Raw genomic sequence first — 13,935 nt, 5'->3', positions numbered from 1 at the left:
TACACCTATGAAGGCTACCGGTGTATCTTTTTTAATGGGGAGCTGTCATGAAACTGTTGTTTTATACAAATGTCAAATGTAATGGTCTATCCTTGTAGGCTATGCATCAATGTCAGTTTTATTTCATTTTAGACAAACCCTTTTCATTGTTAAAATAGGCCTATGTTTTTTTTATTCTCAAATGAATATTCTCCAAGTAATCTAATTCCAATGTCCGTTCGGATATTCAAATAAATGTGCCCATTCCTTATACATTTCTATGGACAGCAGCTGTCATGACATTTCTCCAAACAGCCTTTCTCTGCTCGCTCGAGAACTAAATTAAGAAATAAGTTGAGATACATTTGACAAAGTAACTGTAATAATATTACCAAATGTCAAAAGTAACGTGTTACTTGTAACACTGTTACTCATAAAAGTAATGTGATTACATAACGCATTACCCCCAACGCTGCCAAGGACACAGAGGCTGACATACATACAAATATACACACAAACATACCTTCTCCTCTGTATCGGCGAACATGAGAATCACGTCTTCCACATCAAACTGCAGCGTCCCGTCTTCTGAAGCCTGACCCTCAAGCGCCACTCCCTGATATCAATCACAGCACCACATAAACAACGTTGTTAGATACACTCAGCAGAAATGCTAATAGTAACGTTGAATTAAACCTATAATATATTATAAAGAGAGTACCACTACTACAAAAGAGAATCACCTTGATAAGGAAACCAGGTGGATTCTGGGAGTCTGAGTAATTTCCAGTCCTCTTTGCATCACCTGCCTGCAGGGCCTGGGAAGCCCCTTCTCCCTCCTCCACCTTCATCTCCACCTGGCTGGCCTCCACAAGGGGGGAGGAGTGCCTCTCAGAGGGGGGGAAGGAGCAGCGTGGAGCAGGACGAGGTGGGGGCTTGGCTTTACTATTCTCTGGAGAAACAGGCGCACTCTCCTGCTCGGTGTCATGTGTGACGTTGCTCTCTGTGGACATTGGAAGAGCCTCCTGACTGATTGTGACTTCACACCCAGTCACCTCTGACATTTGAACTTGCCCTATTCCGACGGATTGGCTAGGGCCCTGCTCCTCTGAAGCCCCACCCTCTGGGACATCACTCAGACCCTCTGACGCAACGTCGCTCCCGACCCCGTTGTCGCTGTCACACGCCGACTGTCTGTTGGGCGTAGCAGCACCGTTGGAGCTCAGCTCGTCTGAGAAGTCGGACGTTTCTGACGTGAGGACGCTGTGAGTGCCCTCATCTGCCTCTCCTGCGAGGGAAACGTGCTCCTCAGAGATAGTATCTTTGCTGTTTTCGGGGGCTGCGGATGCTTGGAGGGATGTGTGGTCCGAGGGGAAGGCAGTGTTACAGGGGATGGGTGCTGAGATGACCAGGGATTTCTTATTCTTGGTGCTAAGAGAGGAGATAGAGGATGAGTTGATCTGGCTGGTGTCAGAACATTTGGTCTGATATTCTCAGATAATTTCCCAAATTTCAGACGTATTGAGAGAAAGTCAAGAGTAAATATTTGTTTTCTCAATTGAAAATAAATTGACTGTTGACTTTTACTTGATTAGCAATATACACAGTATATCACATATGGACTATGAGTGGTTAAACCAATGTGATACATTCTCATGGTCATCTAAATCACTGACCTGTTGAGGCCCTTGATGATGAATGCTTTTCCTGAATGCTGAGTCTCCAGCTTCTTCATCACACTGTAAAGCTCATGGTTCAGCTGCAATCAATAGTGGTTATTCTATTAGTCAATATCAGTTGACTTGCAGTACATTTCTTAATCTGAACAGTGAGATGCCATACTACATCACACAGAGTAACATCTATTATTTATATCAGTGATACAGATGTGTCAAAAATACTGTAACACCTTTATTCCTTTTGGGAGAATAAAATCCATATTTAGAATGTAAAAGAAAAAAATAATTTAAAAAATTTAAAAAAAACTCACCACGCTCATTTCCTTATAGAAGACATCCCTCAGGTTGGAAATGTTTTGAAAGACGGTCACATAACAGCCAATCCGGCTTTAGACAAAAGGGAAAATATTCTGTTACACTGGAGCCACTTGGTGCAAATAAGTTCAGGCTGTTTGCAGATAGAAATACACTAGACACAAAGAATTATTCATTCTACCCTGAATAGAAATATGAACTCAACATGAGACAATTTCAAAGATTTTACTGTGTTACAGTTCATAAGGAAATCAGTACATTTAAAATGATTGTATTAGGCCCTAATCTATGGATTTCAAATGACTGGGAATGCGACGCATTTCTATTGAATAGAGTTGACCACGCTGTTGATTGTGGTCTGTGGAATGTTGTCCCACTCCTCTTCAATGGCTGTGCGAAGTTGCTGGATATTGGTGGCAACTGGAACAAGCTGCTGTACACGTTGATCCATAGCATCTCAAACTGCTCAATGGGTGTCATGTCTGGGGAGTATGCAGGCCATTGGAAGAAGATGGACATTGTCAGCATCCAGGAATTGTGTACAGATCCTTGTGACAAGGGGCTGTACATTATCATGCTGAAACAGGGGATGGCGGCGGATCAATGGCACAACAATGAGCCTCAGGATCTCGTAACGGTATCTCTGTGCATTCAAATTGCCATAGATAAAATGCAATTGTGTTCGTTGTCCGTAGCTTATGCCTGCCCATACTATAACCCCACCATGGGAAACTTTGTTCACAACATTGACATCAGCAAACCGCTCGCCCCCACACGACACCATCTGTCCGGTACAGTTGAAACCGGGATTAATCCGTAAAGAGCACACTTCTTCAGTGTGACAGTGGCCATCGAAGGTGAACATTTGCCCACTGAAGTCGGTTAAGAAACCGAACTGAAATCAGGTCAAGATTAGCTTCCCTGAGACTGTTTCTGATAGAATTTCTGCACAAACTTCGGTTGTGCAAACCCAAAGTTTCATCAGCTGTCCGGGTGCAATTCTCAGATGATCCCGGAGGTGAAGAAACCAGATGTGGAGGTCCTGGGCATGCGTGGTTACACATGATCTGCAGTTGTGAGGCCGGTTAGACGTACTGCCAAATTCTCTAAAATGATGTTGGTGGCGGCTTATGGTAGAGAAATTGACATTCAATTCTCTGGTAACAGCTCTGGTGGAAATTCCTGTAGTCTGCATGCCAATTCCACCCTCCCTTAAAACTTGAGACATTGTGGGATTGTGTTGTGTGACAAAACAGCACATTTTAGAGTGACCTTTTATTGTCCCCAGCATAAGGTGCACCAGTGTAATAATCATGCTGTTTAATCAGCTTCTTGATATGCCACACCTGTCAGGTGGATGTAATATCTTGGCAAAGGACAAATGCTCACTAACAGAGATGGAAACAAATGTGTGCATAATTTGAGAGAAATAAGCTTTTTGTGCATATGGAACATTTCTGGGATCTTTTTTTTCAGTTCATGTAACATGGGACCAAGACTTTACATGTTGCGTTCATATTTTTGTTCAGTATACATGTTAGTTCAATTCTACCATGTCTGCTCTACACATTCTGAACACTCCATCCCATTAAATAGGCCCCTGCTTACATAGCCATTTTCAGGGCCAGTCTTTTGGAACCACTACTAGTTTACAGTAAGCTGGTCGAGTTCATTACGGCATGCAACTGAAAAATATTTGAAAACATTTTGTAACAGAAAATGAACATTCCTTATTTCATAAGTACAGTAGTCCACCCATTTCAGTAAAATATATATATTTTTCATGCATAATGAACATGACCCTGATGTGCTGTGGTCCATTGACTTTACCTTTGATAGAGAACGGGAAGCTCCTCCCTCATTTCTTTGTTGATTTCCTCAAACACACTCTGGGCTATGTTAAACTCCTCCTCTGCCTGGTTTGAGAGAAATGGCATTCAAATGCCTTCAGTACCTTTATCCAAATACATTGACAAGAAAATATAGCATTTACGTTTAATTTTCAACACACCTTTGTGATTTTGGCATCATCTTTCTTCTTGGCATTCTGCAGCGCCTCCAAGTGGTGACGTGAGGAATCGTAGTCTACTAGCTTCCGACCGCGTTTGGCCAATCGTTCCTAAGAAGCACGGGGAGAAGTGATATTTCTCAACATAATCCCCATGAGTCAAGTGACACGATAAGTCTCTTGATTGTAAGACAAAGCAGCAATGTAAACACATAGAGATAAAAGTTTTGATGTGAACAAGGTATATTGCACCAAAAACAGTTGATATGAGTACATCAGAAGCTACCTTGACTTCATGAAACTGGCCAGTGTAATTCTCCATGGTGCGGACTATTTGGTCTGTTAGTTTCTCTTCGTAATCGTTCCACAGCAAGTCCTCACTCTGTAGTAGAGGGAAGAAAAGGTAAAAAATAAATAAAAAACCTTCAGCCTGCTTTCGACATTTCCAAAATATTCACCGAAAGAACTGCCTCTGCCTCACCTGAAACATACTGACATGAAAATAATATACTGCCCAACACTAAGAGAATGTACAGTATAAGAGAATGTTGAAACATTTAAAATCAACACTATTCTATATGAGCACCAATATGGTTTTATTAAGAACTACAACACAGATATTGCTCTTTTGCAACTTGTGGATAAAATCTTTAGAGCCCTTAACAACAATGAATACGCTCTTGGCATATTTTCAGATTTATCCAAAGCATTTGACACGGTGGATAATGAAATATTACTTTCTAAATTGTATTATTACATTTTTTTCATAATAATACATATAGCTATGTTTATTATGATGAAGCACAATTTGTTCATGCAAATGGCAGTGTATCTACCAGGGCCAATATATCCTGTGGTGTGCCACAGAGTTCGATAATTGGACCTTTGTTATTCCTAACCTACAGTATATTCATGAACTTGCTGCTGTGTCTTCTACCATACTTCCCATTCTCTTTGCTGATGATACCAATTTGGTTTTATTACACAATTTTGATTCACTAATTAATGAAGCCAACTCAGGTATGGACACATTTTCTGAATGGTTCCAGATAATTTGTTTATCTTTAAATGTAAAAAAATTCAACTTTATTGTATTCACTAGTAAGAATAAGAAATTCTGTAAAAAAGAACCAGAATATTAATTAGGGGAAATGAAATGGAACAAATCACATCCACTAGATTCCTTTGAGTTCTAATTGATGAAAAGTTAACCTAGAAAGATCATATTCAATTTGTCCGTAGCAAAGTTATGAAATCTGTTGGTATCATCAGAAAGATTAGTGGTTTGGTGATAAGGGATTTATATGTTTAAATGTAATGATTAAATAATTCTACGCTGAAACTTAACTATTAGTGATTATTAGTTATGTAGCATGTATAATGAATGATTAAAGTGCTAAAGGTTTAGTAGAGACCTGTGAGGTTTAGTAGTAGAGACCTGTGTGTGCCTAAGAGTATACCGAGAACAATGAAGACTGTTTGGCTCGACCTGGCTACAACTGAGAAACCTATGATAGGACAGGGAGTACTCCTCAAGGTTCCTCTAATCTCGGGGGAATGAAACGGACAGCGCTGGGTAGTGATTAACAGTGGTGAGAACTCCGGGGAGGGATACAACTCACCTACTGTTTGTGTGAATGTATGTGTGTAGGATATCACACTGTTTGTGTGGAGGTATGTGCGTAAGTAGGGAGTGAGCATAAAATGAATGTCTTTGTATAATGGACTTCAGAATATTCTCTGAATAAACTGTACGAACCTTTTGCATAAGCTGAGTCTTTGCCTAATTATTATTAACCCAGTGTCTTACAAACCTTGTCGATTAGTCAAAGCTTATTGTTAGTTATTATCATTTGGATTGAAAATTCTCATGACATTTGGTTCATCAGGCTTCCTTCCTAACTCTATACTATAGCTTAATTTACCCATATCTCATTTACTGTAATATTGTCTGGGCCAGTACATATGCCTCCTACCTACACAAATTATTCATAATGCAAAATACATTTGCAAGTCTAGCCATATCCTTTAATTACCTGGCTCCATCTGCACCTTTGTTTAAGAAATGAAATATCTTGTCCATTTAGAATATTAATGTACACCAATTATGCACTACAAATACTCATACCTCCCAGACAGTTTACCTAAACCCTTCAATGGATTCTTTCAGGTTAATTCTGAAATCTATCTATATAACACAAGACACAGCGATTACCTTCATCCTCCCCACTGCCACACCTCACATACTTAATTCTCTATCAGATACAGTAATCATACCTCGGGAATTCTTATCTTCACATTGCCAAAACCTCATCATCCCTCAATAACTTCAAGTGAAGACAGGGGGTCAGCTTGATGAACCAAACTAGCCAATAATCCCCTCCAAGTAGCCTCAAACATGTTTTTTCTTGTTTACTGAGTATCATGTACAATTATAATTAATATGCTTTGTTTAACTTATATTTGTGGTGTGGTTTTCATATACAGTGCATTTGGAAAGTATTCAGACCTTCACTTTTTCCACATTTTGTTACTTTACAGCCTTATTCCAAAATGGATTAAAGAAAAAAAAAATCATCAATCTACACACAATACCCGATAATGACAAAGCGAAAACAGGTTTTTAGAAATATTTGCAAATTTACATTAAAAAAAATTTGAAAACGTATTTACATAAGTATTCCGACCTTTTGCTATGAGACTCGAAATTGAGCTCAGGTGCATCCTGTTTTCATTGATCCTCCTTGAGATGTTTCTACAACTTGATTGGAGTCCACCTGTGGTAAATTCAATAGATTGGACAGGATTTGGAAAGGCACACACATGTCTAAATAAGGTCCCACAGTTGACAGTGCTTGTCAGAGCGAAAACCAAGCCATGAGGTAGAAGGAATTGTCCATTGAGCTCCAGGACAGGATTGTGATGAGGCACAGATCTGTGGAAGTGTACCATAAAATGTCTGCAGCATTGAAGGTCCCCAAGAACACAGTGGCCTCCATCATTCTTAAATGGAAGAAGTTTGGAACCACCAAGACTCTTCTTAGAGCTGGCCGCTCGACCCACCTGAGCAATCGGGGGAGAAGGGCCTTGGTCAGGGAGGTGACCAAGAACCCGATGGTCACTCTGACAGAGCTCCAGAGTTTCTTTGTGGAGATGGGAGAACCTTCCAGAATAACAACCTTCTCTGCAGCACTCTACCAATCAGGCCTTTATGGTTGAGTGGATAGATGGAAGCCACTCCTCAGTAAAAGGCACATGACAGTCTAAAGGATCCTAAAGGACTCTCAGACCATGAAACCAAGATCGAACTCTTTGGCCTGAATGCCAAGCGTCACTTCTGGAGGAAATCTGGCACAATCTCTACGGTGAAGCATAGTGGTGGTGGCATCATGCTGTGGGGATGTTTTTCCGCGGCAGGGACTGGGAGACTAGTCAGGATCGAGGGAAAGATTAATGGAGCAAAGTACAGAGAGATCCTTGATAAAAACCTGCTCCAGAGTGCTCAGGACCTCACCTTCCAACAGGACAACGACCCTAAGCACACAGCCAAGACAACGCAGAAGTGACTTCAGGACAAGCCTCTGAATGTCCTTGAGTGGTCTAGCCAGAGCCCGGACTTGAAATCATGTCCGATCAAACATCTCTGTAAAGACCTGAAAATAGCTCTGCAGTGATGCTCCCCATCCAACCTGACAGAGCTTGAGAGGATCTGCAGCGAAGATTGGGAGAAACTCCCCAAACACAGGTGTGCTAAGCTTTTAGCGTAATACCCAAGAACACTCGAGGCTGTAATCGCTGCCAAAGATGCTTCAACAAAGTACTGAGTACGTACGTACGTACATGTGAAATTTCAGTTTTTGTTTTACTTTTAATAAATTTGCAAAATTTAAAAAAAACAGTTTGTGGGTTGTGTGTGTAGATTGATGAGGGCAAACTATTTAATCAATTTTAGAATAAGGCTGTAATGTAACAAAATGTGGGCTTACAAACCTGTACACCGTTTTTACCAGTTTTTTTTATCTGTACTGTTTTTTCTTTCACTTCTTTTCTTTGGTGTGAATAATTAAATTAAACAAATTAAAAAGCAATAGTTTTTCAAACTGAAATTCTGGTCAACACACTGGTATTCTTGTCTTATTTGTAATCTCAAACAAACGTTTCTGTCAATAGAATCCTGATTAACGATGATTCATAACTATAGTCTAGAGATTTAGAGACATTTGAAATGATTTCACTATTCAAATATACCATGATATTTTTTCAGATATCCAGATAGTAGAAATACATGTGTTTTAAAGAAAACATTTTGCGGGGGAAACTTCAATGGAGACTTGCTTGCGCTACTCAAGAGAGAAGGTGCTTGTTTCGGCACAAGGGTGGGGGAGAGGCGAGAGAGGACGCGGAGGGGCCAGTGTGTGTGGTAGGTAGGGAGAGGTAGAAAGTAGCCAAACCGACTCACTCTAGTTAGACAAACTTGTTGATGTCATAGGTTATCTGTCATACCATCTGGTAGAGCACATCTTGACCGCATCAAATCGTTGTAAAGAATTTAGCTAGCTACAGTAGCGAGGTAAGTTAGCCAGCTAGCTAGCTAGCTAAAGTAGCAAGGCTAATTAAGGCAATTTTCCTATATTCCTCGTACATGTCTACAACAACTACATTCATATAAACAGCAGACCTGTTGGTTGATCATTGTAGCCTACTTCTGTAGAAGAGTTAAAATGGTTATTCCATCAAACTTCAAATTATTAGAATAGTACACAATGCAGAACAGAAAATCCAGGTTAAGTGTCAGTGGCCCAAGCCCGCAAACAGGATTGTTCCAAGTTCAGACAGAAGGGGAATAGATTCACAGTCCTAACAGATAATGACCCCTGACATATATATAATGACGAAGCCGAAGCTAGATGCCTGTGAGCAACGAATGGTCTCTAAACTGGCCCCCTTCGACTTTGACGTACATGCCCGGGGGAGCGGCTGCTCTTCCAGTCCTTTCTTCTGACGTGATACGGAGAAAACAGAAGGCGGATCAGGTGCTGGCCCAGGGTGGCATACTTTGTTGAGAGGAGGAGGAGACCTTCGCGGAGAGAGAGAGCTCATGAGACTGCCCGTTTTGAGAAATCTGAAGCATTGGGAGAAACTCAAAATCAAGGACGGGATCATCTACCGAAGATCTAAGGACAGAGATGTCAAGAAGAGGCACCGGCTGGTGGTGCCAGACTCCGTAAAAGCCATCGTTCTGAGGGGAACCCATGACGACGTCGGCCACCAAGGCCAGACTAGAACCCTCCATCTGGTACGTCGAAAGGTTCTTCTGGACTGGGAAGTCAAGAAGTATGTCTCCTACTGTAAACGCTGTGTGGTTGGCAAGGGCACTGTTGTAATCTATACAGACCAGCACAGCACTGGAAATGGTGTGCAGACTTCTGGTCAGCAGAAGGAAGGGATGGAGAGAGAGCGTTGATGTACTCGTCGTCACAGACCACTTTAGGAAGCTGGCACATGTGTTTCCTTGCCCGAACCAGACAGCAAAGGTGGTTGCCCAGAAGTTATGGAACCAGTTCTTCTGTGTTTATGGTTTTACCCAGCGGATACACTCAGACAATGGAGCGAACTTTGAGTCACTTAACTGCAAAAGTGTCAGGAGTCAAAAAGTCCCATACCACTCTACAGTGGGGGGAAAAAAGTATTTGATCCCCTGCTGATTTTGTACGTTTGCCCACTGACAAAGAAAGGATCAGTCTATAATTTTAATGGTAGGTTTATTTGAACAGTGAGAGACAGAATAACAACAAAAATATCCAGAAAAACGCATGTCAAAAATGTTATAAATTGATTTGCATTTTAATGAGGGAAATAAGTATTTGACCCCCTCTCAATCAGAAAGATTTCTGGCCTCCCAGGTGTCTTTTATACAGGTAACAAGCTGAGATTAGGAGCACACTCTTAAAGGGAGTGCTTCTAACCGCAGCTTGTTACCTGTAAAAAGACACCTGTCCACAGAAGCAATCAATCAATCAGATTCCAAACTCTCCACCATGGCCAAGACCAAAGAGCTCTCCAAGGATGTCAGGGACAAGACTGTAGACCTACACAAGGCTGGAATGGGCTACAAGACCATCGCCAAGCAGCTTGGTGAGAAGGTGACAACATTTGGTGCGATTATTCGCAAATGGAAGAAACACAAAATAACTGTCAATCTCCCTCGGCCTGGGGCTCCATGCAAGATCTCACCGCGTGAAGTTGCAATGATCATGAGAATGGTGAGGAATCAGCCCAAAACTACATGGGAGGATCTTGTCAATGATCTCAAGGCAGCTGGGACAATAGTCACCAAGAAAACAATTGGTAACACACTACGCCGTGAAGGACTGAAATCCTGCAGTGCCCGCAAGGTCCCCCTGCTCAAGAATATATATACAGGCCCATCTGAAGTTTGCCAATGAACATCTGAATGACTCAGAGGACAACTGGTGAAAGTGTTGTGGTCAGATGAGACCAAAATGGAGCTCTTTGACATCAACTCAACTCGCCGTGTTTGGAGGAGGAGGAATGCTGCCTCTGACCCCAAGAACACCATCTCCACCGTCAAACATGGAGGTGGAAACATGCTTTGGGGGTGTTTTTCTGCTAAGGGGACAGGACAACTTCACCGCATCAAAGGGACGATGGACGGGGCCATGTACTGTCAAATCCTGGGTGAGAACCTCCTTCCCTCAGTCAGGGCATTGAAAATGGGTCGTGGATGGGTATTCCAGCATGACAATGACCCAAAACACACGGCCAAGGCAACAAAGGAGTAGCTCAAGAAGAAGCACATTAAGGTCCTGGAGTGGCCTAGCCAGTCTCCAGACCTTAATCCCATAGAAAATCTGTGGAGGGAGCTGAAGGTTCGAGTTGCCAAACGTCAGCCTCAAAACCTTAATGACTTGGAGAAGATCTGCAAAGAGGAGTGGGACAAAATCCCTCCTGAGATGTGTGCAAACCTGGTGGCCAACTACAAGAAACGTCTGACCTCTGTGATTGCCAACAAGGGTTTTGCCACCAAGTACTAAGTCATGTTTTGCAGAGGGGTCAAATACGTATTTCCCTCATTAAAATGCAAATCATTTAATAACATTTTTGACATGTGTTTTTCTGGATTGTTTTGTTGTTATTCTGTCTCTCGCTGTTCAAATAAACCTACTATTAAAATTATAGACTGTACATTGCTTTGTAAGTGGGCAAACGTACAAAATCAGCAGGGGATCAAATACTTTTTTCCCCCACTGTATATCATCCTATGGGCAATGGTCAGACGAAAAGATCCAACCACACGCTTGGTAACATGATCCGGTCGTTGCCAGCAAGAGCAAAAGAAAGATTGCCCCAGATAATACAGGCGCTCACCTTTTTGTACAATTGTACCACAAACTAAATGACAGGATTCGTACTGTTCTACCTGATGTTTGGCCGAGTTCCACGGCTACCAGTGGACATCGTGTTTGGAAGCACCTTGAAGAGCAAAGATGTTTTGACTCATAACGAGTATGTCGACTCGTTCCAAAAGGTCTGTCAGAATCGCCCAGACCAACACCACTGACTCTCAGAAAAAGCAAGCAAGGCAGTATAACAAGAGAGTGAAGGGTACTGGCCTAGAGATTGGAGATAGAGTTCTCTTGGCAAACTGAAAGGAAAGAGGAAAAGGAAAACTTGCCAACTTGTGGGATTCAACGGTCTATGTGATCACATGGAAAGTCTACAGAGTCAAAAATCCTACTACCAAGAAGAGTAAGGTAGTACATCAAAACTTCGTACTGCCAGTGAACTTCCTACCGGTGGGACAGACAGACAAGGTGTCCACAGTCACCTCTACTACTTCAGAGTAGGACATAAATGCAGACAGTGGTGCCGAAAGACCGGTATTCGATATGGTTGAGGATTCAGAGGATCGAAGGACTGGTGCCTGGATTCTCGATGGCCAGAACCCTGAGGGGCCACGGAACCTGGCCAGAAACCTGAGGGGCCCACAGAAGCCCCAACATATTCGGGACTGGAAGATGGAGTAAACATGAGAGAAGCCGATCCTCCAAGTCCACGAAAGGACATGATCTCCAGAGACGCAGCTAGCTCGAGCACAGGAAGCACCTCAAGGATCCCGAGTGATGTTTCAAGTGATCTTTCCGAAGATGACACAAGTAGAAAAGGGATGTCAGTGAGCAGTCTAGATGGCATCAGCAGTAGAAGTGCATCAGTCAGCATCTCTAGATGCATAGGATCTACTAAGAAGAGAATGAGTAACCAGAGTGAGGAAGAGCACAGAAACAGCCAGAGGGCTGAGCTCACTGATACAGTCCTGGATCCAGTGAAGGCACCTTGAGAACTCAAACTGGAAGAGTTGTAAAGCCTGTCAGAAGACTTTTAGAGTCAACGAGTCAAGTGATTGCTGAGCCTGACAAAAGATTGATTGAAGTCCCATCAACTTTTGTTGAAGTGTAGGCCTAAGTGACAGTACCCCAGTGAAAAAAAGGCCCAGAGGATAGATTAATAGAGAAATAGATCTCAAGAAAGAATCAATAGATTAAGGGAATGAGAAATACTTTATTAGAGGTTATATGTATAAGGGCATATTTCTACCTGGCAAAGTCTCTTTGCTGTCCTTCTGGACAACTTTAGGTTAAGGTTACCCCTGTGAGGAAAACGTCTTGCTGAAATTAAGAGTGAGTGTAGGAGAGTTAAAATAGTTATTCCATCAAACTTCAAATTATTAGAACAGTACACAACGCAGAACAGAACATCCAGGTTAAGGGTCAGTGGCCCAAGCCCGCTAACAGGAGTGTTCCAAGTTCAGACAGAAGAGGGAATCAGATCGCTATGACCGCCAGGAACTTTACTTTTGGTTTATATTTCCATTTATTGTGCTACTAGTACTACCTGTTGATGTTAAGTTGGCAATTACAGTAGCTGAATGATATTAACATGAGCTGCCAACGTATGCTAGGGTTGCATTATGGGAGATGTAGTTTTAGCTCTTTAAGATCTGAATGGGATAAATGCAATTTCACTTTGTAGCTTGTTTGTATTACAGTGTTTTTGTACATAAGTTGTATTTTAATACTGTCAACACTGAAAGCACCTAGCAATGTATTAGAGATGTGAGACAGGATACGCGTTTCACTTTTCTTCATGCTCTTGTCATGACTGTCTCTCCTTGGTGAGGATCAAATGGACCCATCAGCTAGGCACAGATTTGAGGATGGCCTGTTTTATGACATAAATACCTTGCTGAAACTCTCCCCGACGCTGCAGAAATGGAAGGCTGAAAATCAGAGACTTTGCCACCAAAACTCCAACATCCAAAAGTGGATAATGAAACAATATTTCTAACAAAGAATGTTGGGAATGATGATAGATGGAATATGCAAAATTAATGTATATTTTGTGATGTCATTAAAACGATCAGAAAGATGTTATAACAGAAACATTAACTTTTTATTTTACCTTTATTTAACTAGGCAAGTTAGTTAAGAACAAATTCTTATTTTCAATGACGGCCTAGTGGGTTAACTGCCTTGTTCAGGGGCAGAACGACAGATTTGTACTTTGTCAGCTCAGGGATTTGATCTTGCAACCTTTCGGTTACTAGTCCAACGCTCTAACCACTAGGCTACGCTGCCGCCCTGCTGCTGCCACTAAGAGCTTTCACAATGTACATATCAGATTTACATCTAAATGTTGTAAAAATTATAGGATTCATTATTTTTGAAAAGATAGAAATGTGATTTTAGCCTTTAAATGAGATAACTTTTCATATAAACCTGAGCACAGTCATAACCACGCCCACGTGAGCAGACATTGTGTCAACAGGACGGAACACCCTCCAAGGCCAGAGTGCTTAAAAGGACTTGCTGCGAATTTAAAAACAGTCCAGAGGACGTGAGAATGTGGTCCACACGTTGAAATGGTTAAAACTAC

The 13,935-nt window shown here is 41.8% G+C and overlaps 1 protein-coding gene across 2 annotated transcripts in view; it reads right to left on the bottom strand.

The window, feature by feature from the left end:
* bin2 (Bridging integrator 2) overlaps positions 1 to 13,935 on the bottom strand; it is a 32,531-nt gene that overhangs the window by 4,315 nt on the left and 14,281 nt on the right. The window contains exons 5-11 of one of the 2 annotated variants that reach the window (XM_014131735.2): positions 4,268 to 4,363; positions 3,985 to 4,092; positions 3,804 to 3,889; positions 1,970 to 2,045; positions 1,656 to 1,738; positions 723 to 1,410; positions 503 to 595 (exon numbers count right to left, since the gene is read on the bottom strand). In XM_014131735.2, coding sequence (XP_013987210.1) covers positions 503 to 595; positions 723 to 1,410; positions 1,656 to 1,738; positions 1,970 to 2,045; positions 3,804 to 3,889; positions 3,985 to 4,092; positions 4,268 to 4,363 — 1,230 coding nt within the window. 2 annotated transcript variants of the gene reach the window in all.

The sequence above is a fragment of the Salmo salar genome, chromosome ssa12, assembly GCF_905237065.1.
Source record: "Salmo salar chromosome ssa12, Ssal_v3.1, whole genome shotgun sequence".
In the NCBI taxonomy this organism is placed as follows: Eukaryota; Metazoa; Chordata; class Actinopteri; order Salmoniformes; family Salmonidae; genus Salmo; species Salmo salar.
This window is presented reverse-complemented; position numbering and strand designations above follow the sequence as displayed.